A 14,196-nucleotide genomic window follows, 5' to 3' on the forward strand; every position below is an offset into this window, starting at 1 on the left:
TGGCATCACTAAGATAAGGGATACCAGACATTTTGGGTAAGGGGAATTGGAAATGAGAATTGTGCTTGTAGGTACCTATTGACAGCCAAGTGGAAAGAGTTAGTTGGCCATTAGTTACAGGACTGTTTCTAGCCCAGACTGTGTGTGTGTGTGTGTGTGTGTGTGTGTGTGTAGGTCATCTAGGCTGGGGGCATTTTATCCGACTCATGGGGCACACTAACACCTATGGGGTTGTAGAGAAAGAAGGCTGAGAAGAATACCAGAGTGTGGCAGCAAGAAAATCCAAAGATCATCTCAAGTGAAAGGAATATATATATGTGTGTCAAATGCTTTAAACATTAAACAAGAGACTGGATTTCTAGGTTGGGGAATTGGGTGGCCATGAACGGCATTAGGGACTATTTCGGGGAGGTAGTGACAGAAGCAGCCTGATCATATGGAGTTTGAGGAAAGTAGTAGATACAGACCTTGTTTTTGAGCCTTTCCTGTGGCTGTAAGAGGAAAGAAAGAGACCTTCTTTAGTTTGTAAGAGATACGTACAGATTCTAGCTGAAGGATGAGGCCAGTGGGGAGGGACCGATTTTGAATGAGAGGAGAAATAATGGAAACACATCTCATTATTTTATTGTCACATTTCTATTTATCTGTTGAGTATTTCCCCTTTTTTGCCACTACAGTATATTTGTCTGTTTTTTCTGTAGGATAAAAGTATAATACTGAATCTTTTTGGTATGGTTGTGTTAGGATTCTACTTCAGATTAACATCCTTTTTCAGAGTGTTCAGATAATAGATTAATGGAGAAAAACATTAAAATTGTTTCTTGTTCAAATTTAACTCTAACATAGATGAAAAATGTGTTTACTGCTTTCAGTCGACCAGATAAAAAGCAACGTATGGTAAATATTGAAAACTCCAGGCATCGAAAACAAGAGCAGAAGCACCCTCAGCCACAACCTTATAAAAGGGAAGGTAAATGGCATAAATATGGTCGTACTAATGGAAGACACATGGCAAATCTTGAAATAGAATTGGGGCAGTTACCTTTTGACCCTAAATATTGATCATCATGATTAAGTTAAAGTAGTAAATGGTAACCGAAACATGGATGCTTTCTACAGTGTTTGGTGTTGAAACTAAAATGAAATTATCAAGATAATGTCTTTCTGTCACTTCTAAGTATCAGTTTGATGACTTTATTGCTCCGAAGCATCAAGCAAAAGCCCACTAACTTGCATTTCCTTGTAGTTTAGCTTTGCTGAATTTTTTTTGGCACTGGAAATATTCAACTGTAGTTTTAAGGAAGCCGGGCATGCAACAGATTTTGTGCATGAAATGAGTCTTCCTTTCAGCATATGAGCTTAAAGCAAGCTCAGATCATAGACAAAGTGTAATTAACACTGATACTTGTGTTAAATTTTCAGTAGAGCTTTAAAAAAGTACATTGTGATGGAATTTCATCTTTTACATTTTATAATCTTACACTTGCTTCTTGTCTTTTTGTGAGTTCAAGAGCCCGTTGACTTGTGAAGAATTTGCTGTCTTATGAGCTTGCTGACTTGTTCTCTTGTGAAATTTCTTGCACATCTGAATATTGTGGAAGAAACAATAAAACTATACCATGAGGAAAACTAAAGGTCTTTATTTAAAATCTGGCATTTATTTGTATTAATATATTTTATATATATTTAAATATATTTTTCATACATTTTCTCAGTAGTGCTATTTGGTAAAGCAGTTCAGTGGTTTTTTTGCTAGTTCCATGAATCTTACCCAGTGTTTACAGGCATATGTATGCAGCATCTGAATATTTGTACCCAGCAATGTCTATTTCTTTAGGAAAGATTTAAACACAGTTCAGAGTTTCATCTTCTGTTGAGTGTCCCTTCTAACTTCCGTTCATAGACATATATGTGACTTCCCGTTCGACCTTCCGGCAAGTGAGTGTGGAAGAACACAGCAGTTCTCTCATAGTTGCTTGAAATTAGGAAAGCACTTATTTCCTAGAAGTAAATAAATGTTTAAGTAAATAAAGGCTACATTTTCTGAGTACTGTTTCAAGAATTTTAGAATGACCTGATTTGCGCCTCTACCACTTTTTTCTTAATAAAACTATAGTTTCTTTTTTAATTAATTAATTTTAGAGAATGAGAGAGAGCACAAGTGGGGGGGGCAGAGGGAGAGGGAGAGAGAATCTCAAGCAGACTCTGCACTGAGCACGGGGCCTAACACGGGGCTCAATCTCATGACTCTCACATCATGACCTGAGCCAAAACCAAGAATCAGACACTTAGCCAACTGTGCCACCCATGTGCCCCAAAGCAGTATAATTTCTTAATAAAAGAATTAACTCATGGTAAATAACATATATATCTTGATAGTTATAGAACTGGGATGGATTTTGGCCAGGGAAAAGAACCAATAACAAAATATGAGGCTTGAAAGGGACCATAAAAAAGTTTTGTCTATTTACCTGAGTGCTAAACCTGAGGTGAAATAGTGAGTTTTCCCTTTTCATGTTTCCTTACCTCCTCTAAAATGCTGAAGATGATCAAGTGCGTAGGTAACGTGGAATCATTGTGAAACTCTTTATCTAGCCAGTTTACGGGATTCAGATAGAATATATCTGCTTCATCAAGGTACTGACTTTTTCCAGTCAGGTCTGGGGGACATTGGAGAAATCTCATTGGAAGTGGGTAGTGGACATGGCTGTGAAGAGAAAGTTATAATAGTTACAAGAAGTTAAAAAGGTGAGTTTTCCAGTTACTCTCAAGATCTGTCATGTTCACATAACAAAATGTGAAGTCAGAATCTAAACTGGGTCCCATGAAGGTGAAGAAGCAAGCCTTTCATGTAGTTTTCACAAAGGCGGACAACAGGATTCTTACACCATGTGCCTGTGCAGCAGTAGCATAACCTTCAAGTCCAAACTAAAGCATGAAACTCCATTTCAAGGTGGGATCGTAAGTCAGCCGTGTGGGAGACTCTATTCTCCAACATGAGTATGCTTTTCCAGGAATGGAAGGGGCCTTTGGGATGAAGTGGGTGACTTGTTAATAAGAGAATAATTCCCCATAGGCTTAATTGGCAAGGTAGAAAACTTCATGAACCAGAAAGGCTTCTTGCTCTCTTCCCTTTCTGCTCTGAAAGGGGATAGATCACATCCTTAGGTAAGTTGTTCCTGTGGGGGGGGGGTGGTGGTGGTGGTCTACATTTATATAAATAAGATTTAGTAATAGCAACGTGTTCACCGATTCAAATCCACATTAGTAATGGTTTTATTGTGGCATATGGATTGATGAATTACGACAACTTAAGCCAGTTACTTGGGCCCTGCAAAAGCTATGTTTATAACTGCCTAAGGAAAATAAACACGTGTTAGAGGTTTATGTTATCTATGGACTGCATACAAAGTAAATTTACACAAGACCTAACACTTTGTGACTTGTATAGTTTAGGAGAGGAAGGTCTTTGCTTCAGAGAGAAAACCAAAACAAGCTGAGAAAAAGCTGTAATCCTCCTAGCCCAAAGTAGGCATTAGAGATTTTTTTTTTTTTGCGCTCCATTGTACAGTTTGAAAAATGTAAGATGAAAACCTGGTGAACTACTCAAAGCCTAAGACATCAACTATACAACCATGTATGGAGAGCATCTTGATGCCTCTAGAATTCCTGTTCTCTGCAGTATTACTGCTAATGTGGGCATGGAGGGAGACTGAATGTCCCACTCTGAGCTCTAGTCTTTTCTATATTGTAGAAAACTTGAAGGGATATTTGGGTCTTACATCTAACCTGTGGCTTTTGCTAGGCAGTCCCAACTTTCCAAATTGTATATTAATGATTGGCATTAATGATTCAGTTAAGTAGAGTATTACAGAAGTGTTAAATTATCTTAAAATGATACCAAGCTTTGATATTTAGTTGACTGAATGTGCACATGGAAAATTAACTTCAGACTGTTTAAAGCTAGGTTAAGGAGATGTAGAACTATTTAAAGAAAAGCAGTTTGCTTTACCCTTGTACTGTTATCAGGCAATTGGAAGCATAGGACCAAATGGATTTCTTTTTAAATGTCCTGCATAGTTAAGGCAGTTTTAGTGTTGAATTTCTCAGAAATACTTAATTCAAGCGTCAGAATATCATCTAATTGAATTTCCTAATTTTTATAGGTGAAACAACTAATACAAAGATTCAAAAAGCCTGGTTTAAGATGAGGGCAGCAGCCCAGTAGTAAATCGGGAGTAGAATCCAGTGTTTTGAGATTAATTCAAAATTTTAAAAATAGAAGATTTATTACAAAGATTTTTAGTAAGCTCAATGATTATTTTACTACGGTTACCTTCAAATCTATAAAATATATTACATTTAAAGCAGATCATTTAAATGTAAGTCGTTCACATTTTTAAAATGAAGTTTATTTAAAAGTGTTATATGATTTTCATTGACATTGTTCAAATGGCTTTTAAAATTCAGTGAGTATATATGGATAAAGTTTCAGATTTCTTAGTCATTTGATCACTTATCAATTAAACTCAGGAATCTGAAAGGAATTTTAGTTTGTTTCATTTTCTTTTGTAAAATTTTATTTATTTATTTGACAGAGAGAGACAGCCAGTGAGGGAAGGAACACAAGCAGGGGGAGTGGGAGAGGAAGAAGCAGGCTCCCGGCGGAGGAGCCCGATGTGGGGCTCGATCCCAGAACGCCGGGATCACGCCCTGAGCCAAAGGCAGACGCTTAACGACTGCGCTACCCAGGTGCCCCAGTTTGTTTCATTTTCTTAATAGCATAGAGTGGAACAACTTTTATTACCTATAATAAGGAGTAGAGTGGCAAGGCATCATTATAAATACTGAAGCTGAAGATTTATCGGGTTTATTGTAACAGAGTTCTTGGATGTGAGTCATGACATCAAGAGTACCGCGTTGATGAACTAAACCAGTATAGAGGGCGAGGAGCATATTCGATAAAAACAGGAAACTGAGAGCTGGTTTCTTCCACATTTTCAGGTGGTTTAGAGAGTACCCTGTATGAAGACAGACACATTGAACCATAATACTGACATTCTTGTTTTAGGATAGCTAAGCAAATGTTAACTGCAAATATATTTGTAACCTTTAATGGAAGTAGCACAAACTGAAATGGTATCATGGAAAAACAAGAAATAAGCAGTAGGTCATCTTTATAATTTCTCTAACCATTCACAGTCATTGTCCTCAGGTCTTAACCTTTTTCTAGAAAAAAGAATTGAAGGATAGTGGAAAAAGAATGGCTAGGGAGTCCAACAGACCCAAATTTGAATTCTAAGTCTGGCACAGGTTGCTTTCTTTATTTAGCGTTATTTTCCCCATCTGCAAATGGGATAATTTTTCCAAGTATTACGTCCAGTGCTTGTCCTGGTACATAGTAGTTCATTTATCTGTCTCTTCTCTTTAATCTCCCAAGCACTAGCAATGGCTTGTGTACATACAAGTCTCCGTAATTCTGGAGGAAGTGCGGCAGAGTGTTCTCTTAGAAAAACAGACCACTGGAAGATTTTTCAGTAGTTATTTTATGTATGGTGGCATGGATATCTTTTTCTGAAGGAAGTATGTCCTTTCTTTCACTACAGTGTTGGGCAGTTTGGAGATGCTGAACAATTTCTTTTTTAATTTGTAAAAGTAATTCTTGCATGTGGCAAAAACAAAAACAAAAAAAAAACCAAGCAGAACAAATAGAGTAGATGAAAAGTAGAAGTCCCCCGCCCCCTTCCTATAGTCCTCCTCACCAGCAGTAGCCACTGATAATGAGCACAGAAGGAGCTGTTGAAAATACCCATAAAAAACCAGGCCTTTGCATTGGAAAATAATAAGCTTATTAATGAACTTGACATTTTGTTCATACTCCACATGTACTGTCTCCATGGAATTAGTTAATTGTTCTTGTGGAATTTGGGTATCCAGGATCCAGTCTGTGGCTTGCCTAAAATTTTAGCACTAATTCCCACTGGGGCCTGGGCACTGTTTTCCATGATTGTCACCTAACTGACTGCTATCAGCTGTCTTAGCTTGGCTCACTGAAAATAACTGAACATGAATAAAATTAATTTTGACTGTTTCCATTTAAGGACACTAACATAAAGTTGGCCTAGGAGGGATTGTTTCAAAATCAGGAGCAAAGTAAGATCTGTGATTTACTTAAATCACATCTAGTTCTTCACATTAACTGAAGACACTCATTCTTTCAACTTACCATTGTCATAAGTTAAAAAGACAGTATGTATTAACATTTGGTTTAGGAAAAACTGAAGATACCTTTTGTTTGTACACTTAAATGTATCTTAATTAGGTATGGTGCCTTTATAGCTCTTCTCTCATCTGTATTCATTGCTCTGAAGATTATAAATAATATATTGTATATAAATAATATATAATAATTGAAATTTTAGCTGTTGAAAATAGTTAAAATAACTGCATCTATTCCAGGGCATCTGATACCTGCCACTTACTCGATAGCTGAACTAAATTTGGCCAGGAAATCTTAGATGCTCAATTTCGTTCCTCCAGGAAATGTTCTAGATAACATTACCTATAGTTCATCCCTCTCACTTACTACTACTTGAGACAGCTGATTAGCCAAAGCACATTTTAAAAAGTAGTGTGATAAAAAAATGTAGGAAGATCAAGAAAACTACACCTACATTTAAAATATATCTAAATTTATGTTTGCAGTGGTAAAATGAGGAACCTACTAAAAGTTTGAGAACTAGAATTAGCTTTATTAGAATTGAAATAGGATTCCAGAAGTTCTCTTACTGTACTAATTCCAGTCACAGAGCTAATAGACCAGCAAGCTTAAAAGCTGCGCTTTCTTGGGTAGATAGGAAAAAAACTCAATACACCTAGTGGCCTCAGATTACAAAAAGCTACATTAAAGGCTATCCTGGCAAGGTGCTTTAGAAGACAACTTGCCCTTTGGAATATTCAAATGAAGTGTAACTTGGGCATGTGTGAAATGTTCACTCATCAACAGTCTTCACTCACTAAATGTTCCTTGAAACGGGCTTCAGGGACAATGGTATGCTGACTGACCTACACCTGGAGTGCATGGTGGTAAATGCTGTAAAAATGGCATTTTGGGTAGAATGCTGGAAGAAAATGTGCTTGCGTTTCCAGCTGCTTTAGTATGGAGGAGAGTCTTAAATCAGGCAATGCTTATATTTTATATTTTCTTTGTGGTGATATTAGGATGGACCCTTTCAAAGAGAACTGAATCTCCCTGTTATTTGGGGAAAAAATATACAGAAAATGCTGGGAAGAGAAGGAAAGAAGGAACAGTTGAACAGACTTGGGTTTGAATACTCCCAGGGTTTTCGAACTATCTGACATTGAACATTCTCAAGAGGATTTCAGAACCTGGAGTTGTTAAAGGGAGAGTTGGAAATACAGCTGCAGTGCTAGTCTGCACCACAAGAGCAGCTTAGGATTCACAGTTTTCTTACAGGGAAGCAGTATGGTTTCTTCAGTATTTAAAAAAAGGTAATGAGATCCTAGTAGCTGCTGTCTAGTAAGTCTACGTAACTATACGTACAGATGATAATGCAGTTCTCACTGAAAGGATTCACCCTAAAGTGAGCAAGCTTCCGAATGGGATAGTCAGCACAATGTAACGTAAGCATTATCTAACCTGAAATGTGAGACCGCTCTCCCAATTACTGAAGATTCTGTGAACACAAGCTTGCTTCTATTCTGTAAACCACTTACAGAAATCTTTTGGCCTCTCATGTAATTTCCATGAGAATAAAGACTTAGTATGAACCTGGGTGACTACTTGTCCGAATTCAGACACCTTCCTTTCACATACAGTAGTCCGCCCTTCTCTGCGGGGGGATACATTCCAGACCCCCGGGGCATGCCTAAAACTGCCAGTAGTACAGAACCCTATACTCTTTTCCTATACACACCTAGGATGAAGTTTAACTTACGAATTAGGCATGGTAAGCGATTAATAACAATAATTAATAGTAAAATACAAATGTAACAGTATACTGTAATAAAAGTTAAATGAATGTGGTCACAAAATTTCTTATGTACTGTAGCCATCTTCCTTGTCATGATGTGAGATGATAAAATGCCTGTGTGATGAGATGAAGTATGGTAAATGACGTAGGCACCGTGATGTAGTGTTAGGCTACTGCGGACCTGAGGATAGGTCAGAAAGGGGATCATGGGCATCGCGGCTGGCGCAGGTTACTAAAATTGTGGAAAGTGAGTAGTGTGTAAGGGCATGCTACCATAGTAAGTCTTTCTAACTCAACGCTAAATAACATCCCAGAATATGTAATTTGCTCCTGTTATCCATGCCAACAAAAAGATACATAAAAGAGGAAGTTTTAAGAATTTAAAAGACTGATAATTATCTCTGGGAAATGGAGCTAGATGATTAGAGGATGACACTATTGGGTTTTTTCTTTTTGTACCATGAGTTTATTTTTATAATAAACACACTGGGTTCTTATCCAATCACTATCATCAGATCACTGTTAGAGTTTTAAACCCATTATGTCCCAGCTGACTACTCTCCAGGATAAAATAAAAACTTGAGTATATAAGGCCCTGCATGAATTGGTTCTTCTTTACTCAGCCATATCTCCTAATCATCATGTGATTTATCTTGATACAGTTACTTTTAAGTTTTGGATACTTCGTGTTATAATCTGTATTCTTAAGCAAGGACTGATGAGTTCCTTCTTACCAAGGTAAGGTTCATGGAATGGAGAAGATGAGAAAAGTCAGTGGCTGTACATTACTGATCCCATCAAACACAGGGGTAGGAAGGATGCACCCTTGTTTTGACAAGACTTAATAGAAAACCCAATCTAAAAGCCCAAGAAAAAGATCTCTACCAAGTTCTACCAACCAGGGACTTTTCTCTGGGAAAGCTGTTCAGTTAACTTAAATTCAGTGTTTACATGAAAAAAAAAAAAACAAAGAGTGGTTTAATTCTGGGATGGAACATACAGAAGAATGGGCCTGGGAAAGCAACTACTTTTTAATCTTTTTTTTTTTTTTTTGAAGAGAGACTTTTTTAAGAACAATAAGGAGAATATTGGGCATAGAGGTATCAGGAAGAATTTTATGTTGCTACTTTGCTAAGGAAATAAAGCTATTTTCATAGAAGTCCTAGGTAATGCCAAAAACAAAGATATTTAAGGGCATAATTAGCATTTTATGTAAAGAGATAAATTATCAAAATAACCACCTGAAAGTATGTAAGTACCTCTGAAGAGGGGAATTGGGAGGGAGGGCAGGGAACCATTGTTTTTTAAAACAAACTTAGGGAATGGCTTTTTGAAACAATGTGCATGTGCAGTTTTCATAAAACAGCTTATAGAGAAACAGAGACAAGTCTGTGTTGGCTACTGTGGTAAAAACAGAGGCGGCAGATACCCAACCTAGAATTAGTAGCAGGTGTTGGAAACCTCATCAGCACAAATGACAGAGGTTCAACTAAAAATTTCAATGTTACTAGACCAATGGCACCTTTCTTTTACAGATAAGGAAACTGAGGCACAAGGTTATACAGTTCATTAAGGATCACAGCCAATTGCAGAAGGTATGTTTTCCAGAGTTAGTCCTATTCTGGATAGAACTGAGGGAAATTCAAATTAGGTAAGAGAAGTTACTGTAGATTGAAAAAAATGTCTGCAATTATCCCTCTTCACGTGTCCAACCTCTACCTGAGCCTGAAGTTTATTTTTCATCTCTTGAATCTGGCCTGTGTTTGCAACTTGCTTTGACCAAAAGAATGTAGTGGAAGTGACCATGAGCCAAGTACAGACATAGTAAGTTTTAAGCCACTGAGTTTTAAGGCCCTGCATGAGTTGGGCCTTAAACTTAAAGTGGCTGTTAAACAGCAATTGCTGTTTAATTCCCCTAGGAATTAGAATTTTCAGGTCCAATTCAAGGACCGTAGGTATTTGTTTCCAGAGGAGGGATCACATCCTCCGAGAAGATGAGGGGTTTTGCTAGTTCAGTCCTTTAGGGATAATTCTGAGTGGACAAAGGACAGAACAAAGGCTGATTCTTGTTCATTAGAAGGGGATCCTCTTCACCCTCATCAGCATTTTATCTCAATCTTTGGGATTGGAAACAGGTTACCAAGAACCTGCCACTTAAAAAGATTCATTCTTTTGGAGTGGGAATGATGATTCAGACAACCCAGCCTTTCTCTAAAACACTCTGTAAAGACATGGCACAGAAGTGGAATGCTAGAAAACCTCGAATTATAAAAATGGGATGAAACCAAGTTCCTAAACTGACCAAACAACACACACAAATATTTGACCTCCAGTATAGCAACACATCTGGGCAGAAACCAGACTTAATTATAACTCCAACTCCAACTCAAGTGGGTGTAAAGAAAACTTTTAAATCTGAATAGTGATTGATGAACAGATTTGCAGATCTGCTCTGGTGAATGGGCCCACTACTCTTAAGACTTGCCAAATAGCTGTTAGATGCCTGTATTTTGTGCCTGCATCTATATATGAAGTGACACTATAATAACTCGAACTTTGGTTTCAGCACTTCAGATGTATCAAATATTTAGATGTATGTGTGTGTGTATATATACATATGTAAATTATGTGTGTGTATATATATATATAAATTATAATGTACATATATATGTAAATTACGTTTGTATTTCAATTGAAGGGTACATCTGACATCTGTAGGAGATGATGAAAACTTGGTCAAAGGTGGCTGCTTAACTCAGTGGGTTGTCTGGTTTTTTTTTTTTTAAAGGCTAAAGTTTGATATCATTAACTCCCTAGTTTTTCCCAGCCTCCAGTCTCAGTTGCATACTTATTTATTCCCTCCCCAGTCCAGTGATTTTTTTTTTTTAGTGTTAATATTTGAGGGAAGCCAAGTCGTTTATTCTGAATTAAAGTTGAAGTTAATAAAGTTTCAATTCATAGTTTTTCCAAACCAACCAATGTAAAAATTCACATTTTCCAGAGTTGAGTACTGTTAAGACTTGGTGGAAGTTACATGTAAAAAAATTAGTGCAAAAGACCTAATGGAAAAATGGAGAAAAGGCCAGAAATAAAATCAGAGGTGTGGATCACTTTAAAAATTGCATATGCATTAGAGTGAATCTTAAAGGGATAGATGTGTATGAAGAAGCATTAAAAAGTAGTTTCAACAGCTATAAATATATTTTTCATTTGTGGAATGAAGAATTTCATAGTTTAATCATAAACTTAAAATGCTATTCTAAAATAGACATATTTCATTACTCTAAAGATTCCTACTAGCCACAAACCACCACCACCCAAAGGTCCTTTGGATATTAAATCCTTGCGTTTTTTTGTATCACATTATAGGACACAGAAAAAGTACATTTAGGCTGCAGTAATGTAACTTGTAATTAAGAATACTGCAGTAATATAACTTGTAATTAAGAAGCATTTCTCGGGGCGCCTGGGTGGCACAGCGGTTAAGCGTCTGCCTTCGGCTCAGGGCGTGATCCCAGCGTCATGGGATCGAGCCCCACATCAGGCTCCTCTGCTATGAGCCTGCTTCTTCCTCTCCCACTCCCCCTGCTTGTGTTCCCCCTCTCGCTGGCTGTCTCTATCTCTGTCAAATAAATAAATAAAATCTTTAAAAAAAAAAAAAAAAAAAGAAGCATTTCTCATGTAGCTTAGTTGAAAAATATTTTAATGCTTAAGGAAAATTTATTGTCTTAACTATGTCTATATAAATACAACTTTTTCTATATTAAACAAAAATACTTACCACAAAACACCATACAAAATGGTAAAACTGGATAGATAAACCTGAATTCTTTGTGGCTCAACATGCTATAATAAAAAAAAATTAATTACAGGACAGTTTGAGAAATAAATATATTTAAAATATAATTAACAATCTGTTTTTTTAAATACTGAGACTGAATTTCCTCCTTCAGGACGCAGTCTCATTATTTGTTAGTTATAAGGTGATGGTGTGTTAAAAGTAATCCTAATATGTGATGTCAATGTGAGATTCTAAAGTACAATTACATTCTAAAAAAGATTTAAAAAAGATTTCTATTACCAATCCAGTTAAGTCATATTACTCAAATTTAGAATAAAGATATATACATTTTCATTTAAAAATATAATTTCTCTGGTCCTTCAATACTTAAAATTTTGGTAGTTTCAGTGTTTAAAAGCAAATAAAATTTTTTCAACTTAAAAACTGAGTGTACTTCTGGTCATGCAAACTATACGTACCAGAGTATTCATTCTGAGCATTAGCATAATTATTACCCTTTCTGTCTGCTAAATAACCCCTACTAACAAATCATAAGAGTTAATACATCTTCAGAAGATAAGATAAACAATTTACTTTTTGAAGAATTTAAATTCTTGGTAACATTAAAAAATTTAATTATTTGAACAAATAAAATCTTACCTATAAACTAGCAGTGTCCACAGCACAGTTACCAAAAGTATTCGGTACCTCTTTGGGGCCAGAAAGCAGCCATGAATAAAGAAGGGTAAGTGAGTACCCAAGACAGCTGGAAATCCTTGGCTGAAGTACCAGTGCCATGGATGAGAACCATAAAATGTTCCCAAATTCTGAAGCACGTTAAATTTCAAAAAGTTATACTGAACCAGGGTCCACTGGCATAGTTGATGGAAAAAGAAATAGAAATGTATTAGTGCCAAGTACGAATCTTTGGCATTAGGGAATTTGGCAGAATCTTGAATGAAGTCTAAAAACCAAACAATACTCGATATTAATAATTTTGATTAATAACCACAAGAAATCATTCTTTATTCATTTTTAATGTTCTAAGTTTTTAATATGTTCTGTTAATTTGTAAAAAAAAAAACTAGGTTTCTGCAGTTCAAGAAAGCATGAATAAATGTTCATCTATATTTTGACAATAAGTTTTGCATACAATAAGAGGTAAGAAGATCCTCAAAAATCGTTTTTGTATGAATATGTGTGTTACCCATATTAAAGGTACTTTAGTACCTTATGATATCACACATTAAAATTTAAAGCTTTGAGAACATTACCTTTTGAATTGTCGCACAAAGCAGATAATTAACAGCAACAACAATGGTTAACAGTAAGTGCTCATTTCTGCCAGGCACTATTGTAAGCATTTACATGCATTATCTCATTTAATCCGTCAACCTTATGAAACAGGTACCACAGTTATTTCCAGTTAAGGAAACTGGCAAGAAAGGTACCTAACTTATCCAAGGTCGCAAAGCTAATAATGAAGGTTACTAGCTTTCAAATTGTGGCAATCTGATTCGAGCTCCTAAGTGACTTTAAAATCAGGGAACTTCAAAGCAACCAAAGGCCATTTACCAACAGTCATGACATTAAAATGTCAAATCAAATGCCTGAAGAGAGTATTCTGATTAACTTGAAATTCTGAATAACTTGAGGTCAACTAAAATTTAAAAATTTAACCTTTGTTACAAACCTGACTAAATTGTACAAACTTGACAAAAATGCCATAAAATGGACTCCTTTTAACTTCAACTACGAATACACAATTCTGTTTTATAGAAAACACAGCAAATTGAATGAAAGCCATATGCCAACAGTTGTTTTTTTTTTTTTTTAATGTATCCCATAAAATTTTAAAAAAGTGATTTACCTGCATTCCCAAATATTCATAGATTAATAGGTCAGGCTGAGTTTGGTGTAATAAGTGGTAGTGTAATAAATGGTTAGCTTAAAAATAGCCGTTACCTTAATATATTTTTACTTACTTGACCAAAAAAAATACGATCAATTATCAGAGACAGACTCAAAATGACAAATCTGAAAAACAAAATAGAAGAGTGATTAACATTCTGAACTTACTGAAAAGCCAGTACTGGCAAATGGCTTTGCAAATGCTTGGCATCAAAAGTCACTTTAAAAATGCCTTACAATTTTGTCAACTGAATATGGATTTACACATTGAAAGATCTTTCACTGATAGAAGCTGTATTTAAGGAAAGTTTCTAAAAGTAATAAACACTGCATTATTTATTGCCACACAACAAATTACCCTAAACATTGGCAACTTAAAACTATGAACATTTATTACCTCATCGTTCTGTGGGTCAAGAATCCAAGCGGAGCTTAGCTGGCTGTCTCTGGATCAAAGCCTCTCATGAATTGTCAAAATGGTGGCTGGGGCTAGAGTTTCATCTGAAGGCT

The 14,196-nt window shown here is 36.0% G+C and overlaps 2 protein-coding genes across 4 annotated transcripts in view; one reads left to right on the forward strand and one right to left on the reverse strand.

Moving 5' to 3' along the window:
- Positions 1-1,634, forward strand: part of CCPG1 (cell cycle progression 1) — a 38,416-nt gene extending 36,782 nt beyond the window's left edge. For both annotated transcript variants that reach the window (XM_019803463.2, XM_011229554.3), the window contains one exon: positions 873-1,634. In XM_019803463.2, the coding sequence (XP_019659022.2) occupies positions 873-1,062 (190 nt within the window). In that variant the 3' untranslated portion in view covers positions 1,063-1,634. The remainder of the gene's footprint in view (positions 1-872) is intronic.
- Positions 1,635-1,638: 4 nt separating this feature from the next.
- Positions 1,639-14,196, reverse strand: part of PIGB (phosphatidylinositol glycan anchor biosynthesis class B) — a 33,720-nt gene continuing 21,162 nt past the window's right edge. For both annotated transcript variants that reach the window (XM_034660949.1, XM_011229556.3), the window contains 6 exons: positions 13,761-13,812; positions 12,436-12,647; positions 11,776-11,840; positions 4,808-5,021; positions 2,527-2,707; positions 1,639-2,001 (listed from right to left, as the gene is read on the reverse strand). In XM_034660949.1, the coding sequence (XP_034516840.1) occupies positions 1,864-2,001; positions 2,527-2,707; positions 4,808-5,021; positions 11,776-11,840; positions 12,436-12,647; positions 13,761-13,812 (862 nt within the window). In that variant the 3' untranslated portion in view covers positions 1,639-1,863. The remainder of the gene's footprint in view (positions 2,002-2,526; positions 2,708-4,807; positions 5,022-11,775; positions 11,841-12,435; positions 12,648-13,760; positions 13,813-14,196) is intronic.

Source organism: Ailuropoda melanoleuca, chromosome 5, assembly GCF_002007445.2.
Source record: "Ailuropoda melanoleuca isolate Jingjing chromosome 5, ASM200744v2, whole genome shotgun sequence".
Taxonomy (NCBI): domain Eukaryota; kingdom Metazoa; phylum Chordata; class Mammalia; order Carnivora; family Ursidae; genus Ailuropoda; species Ailuropoda melanoleuca.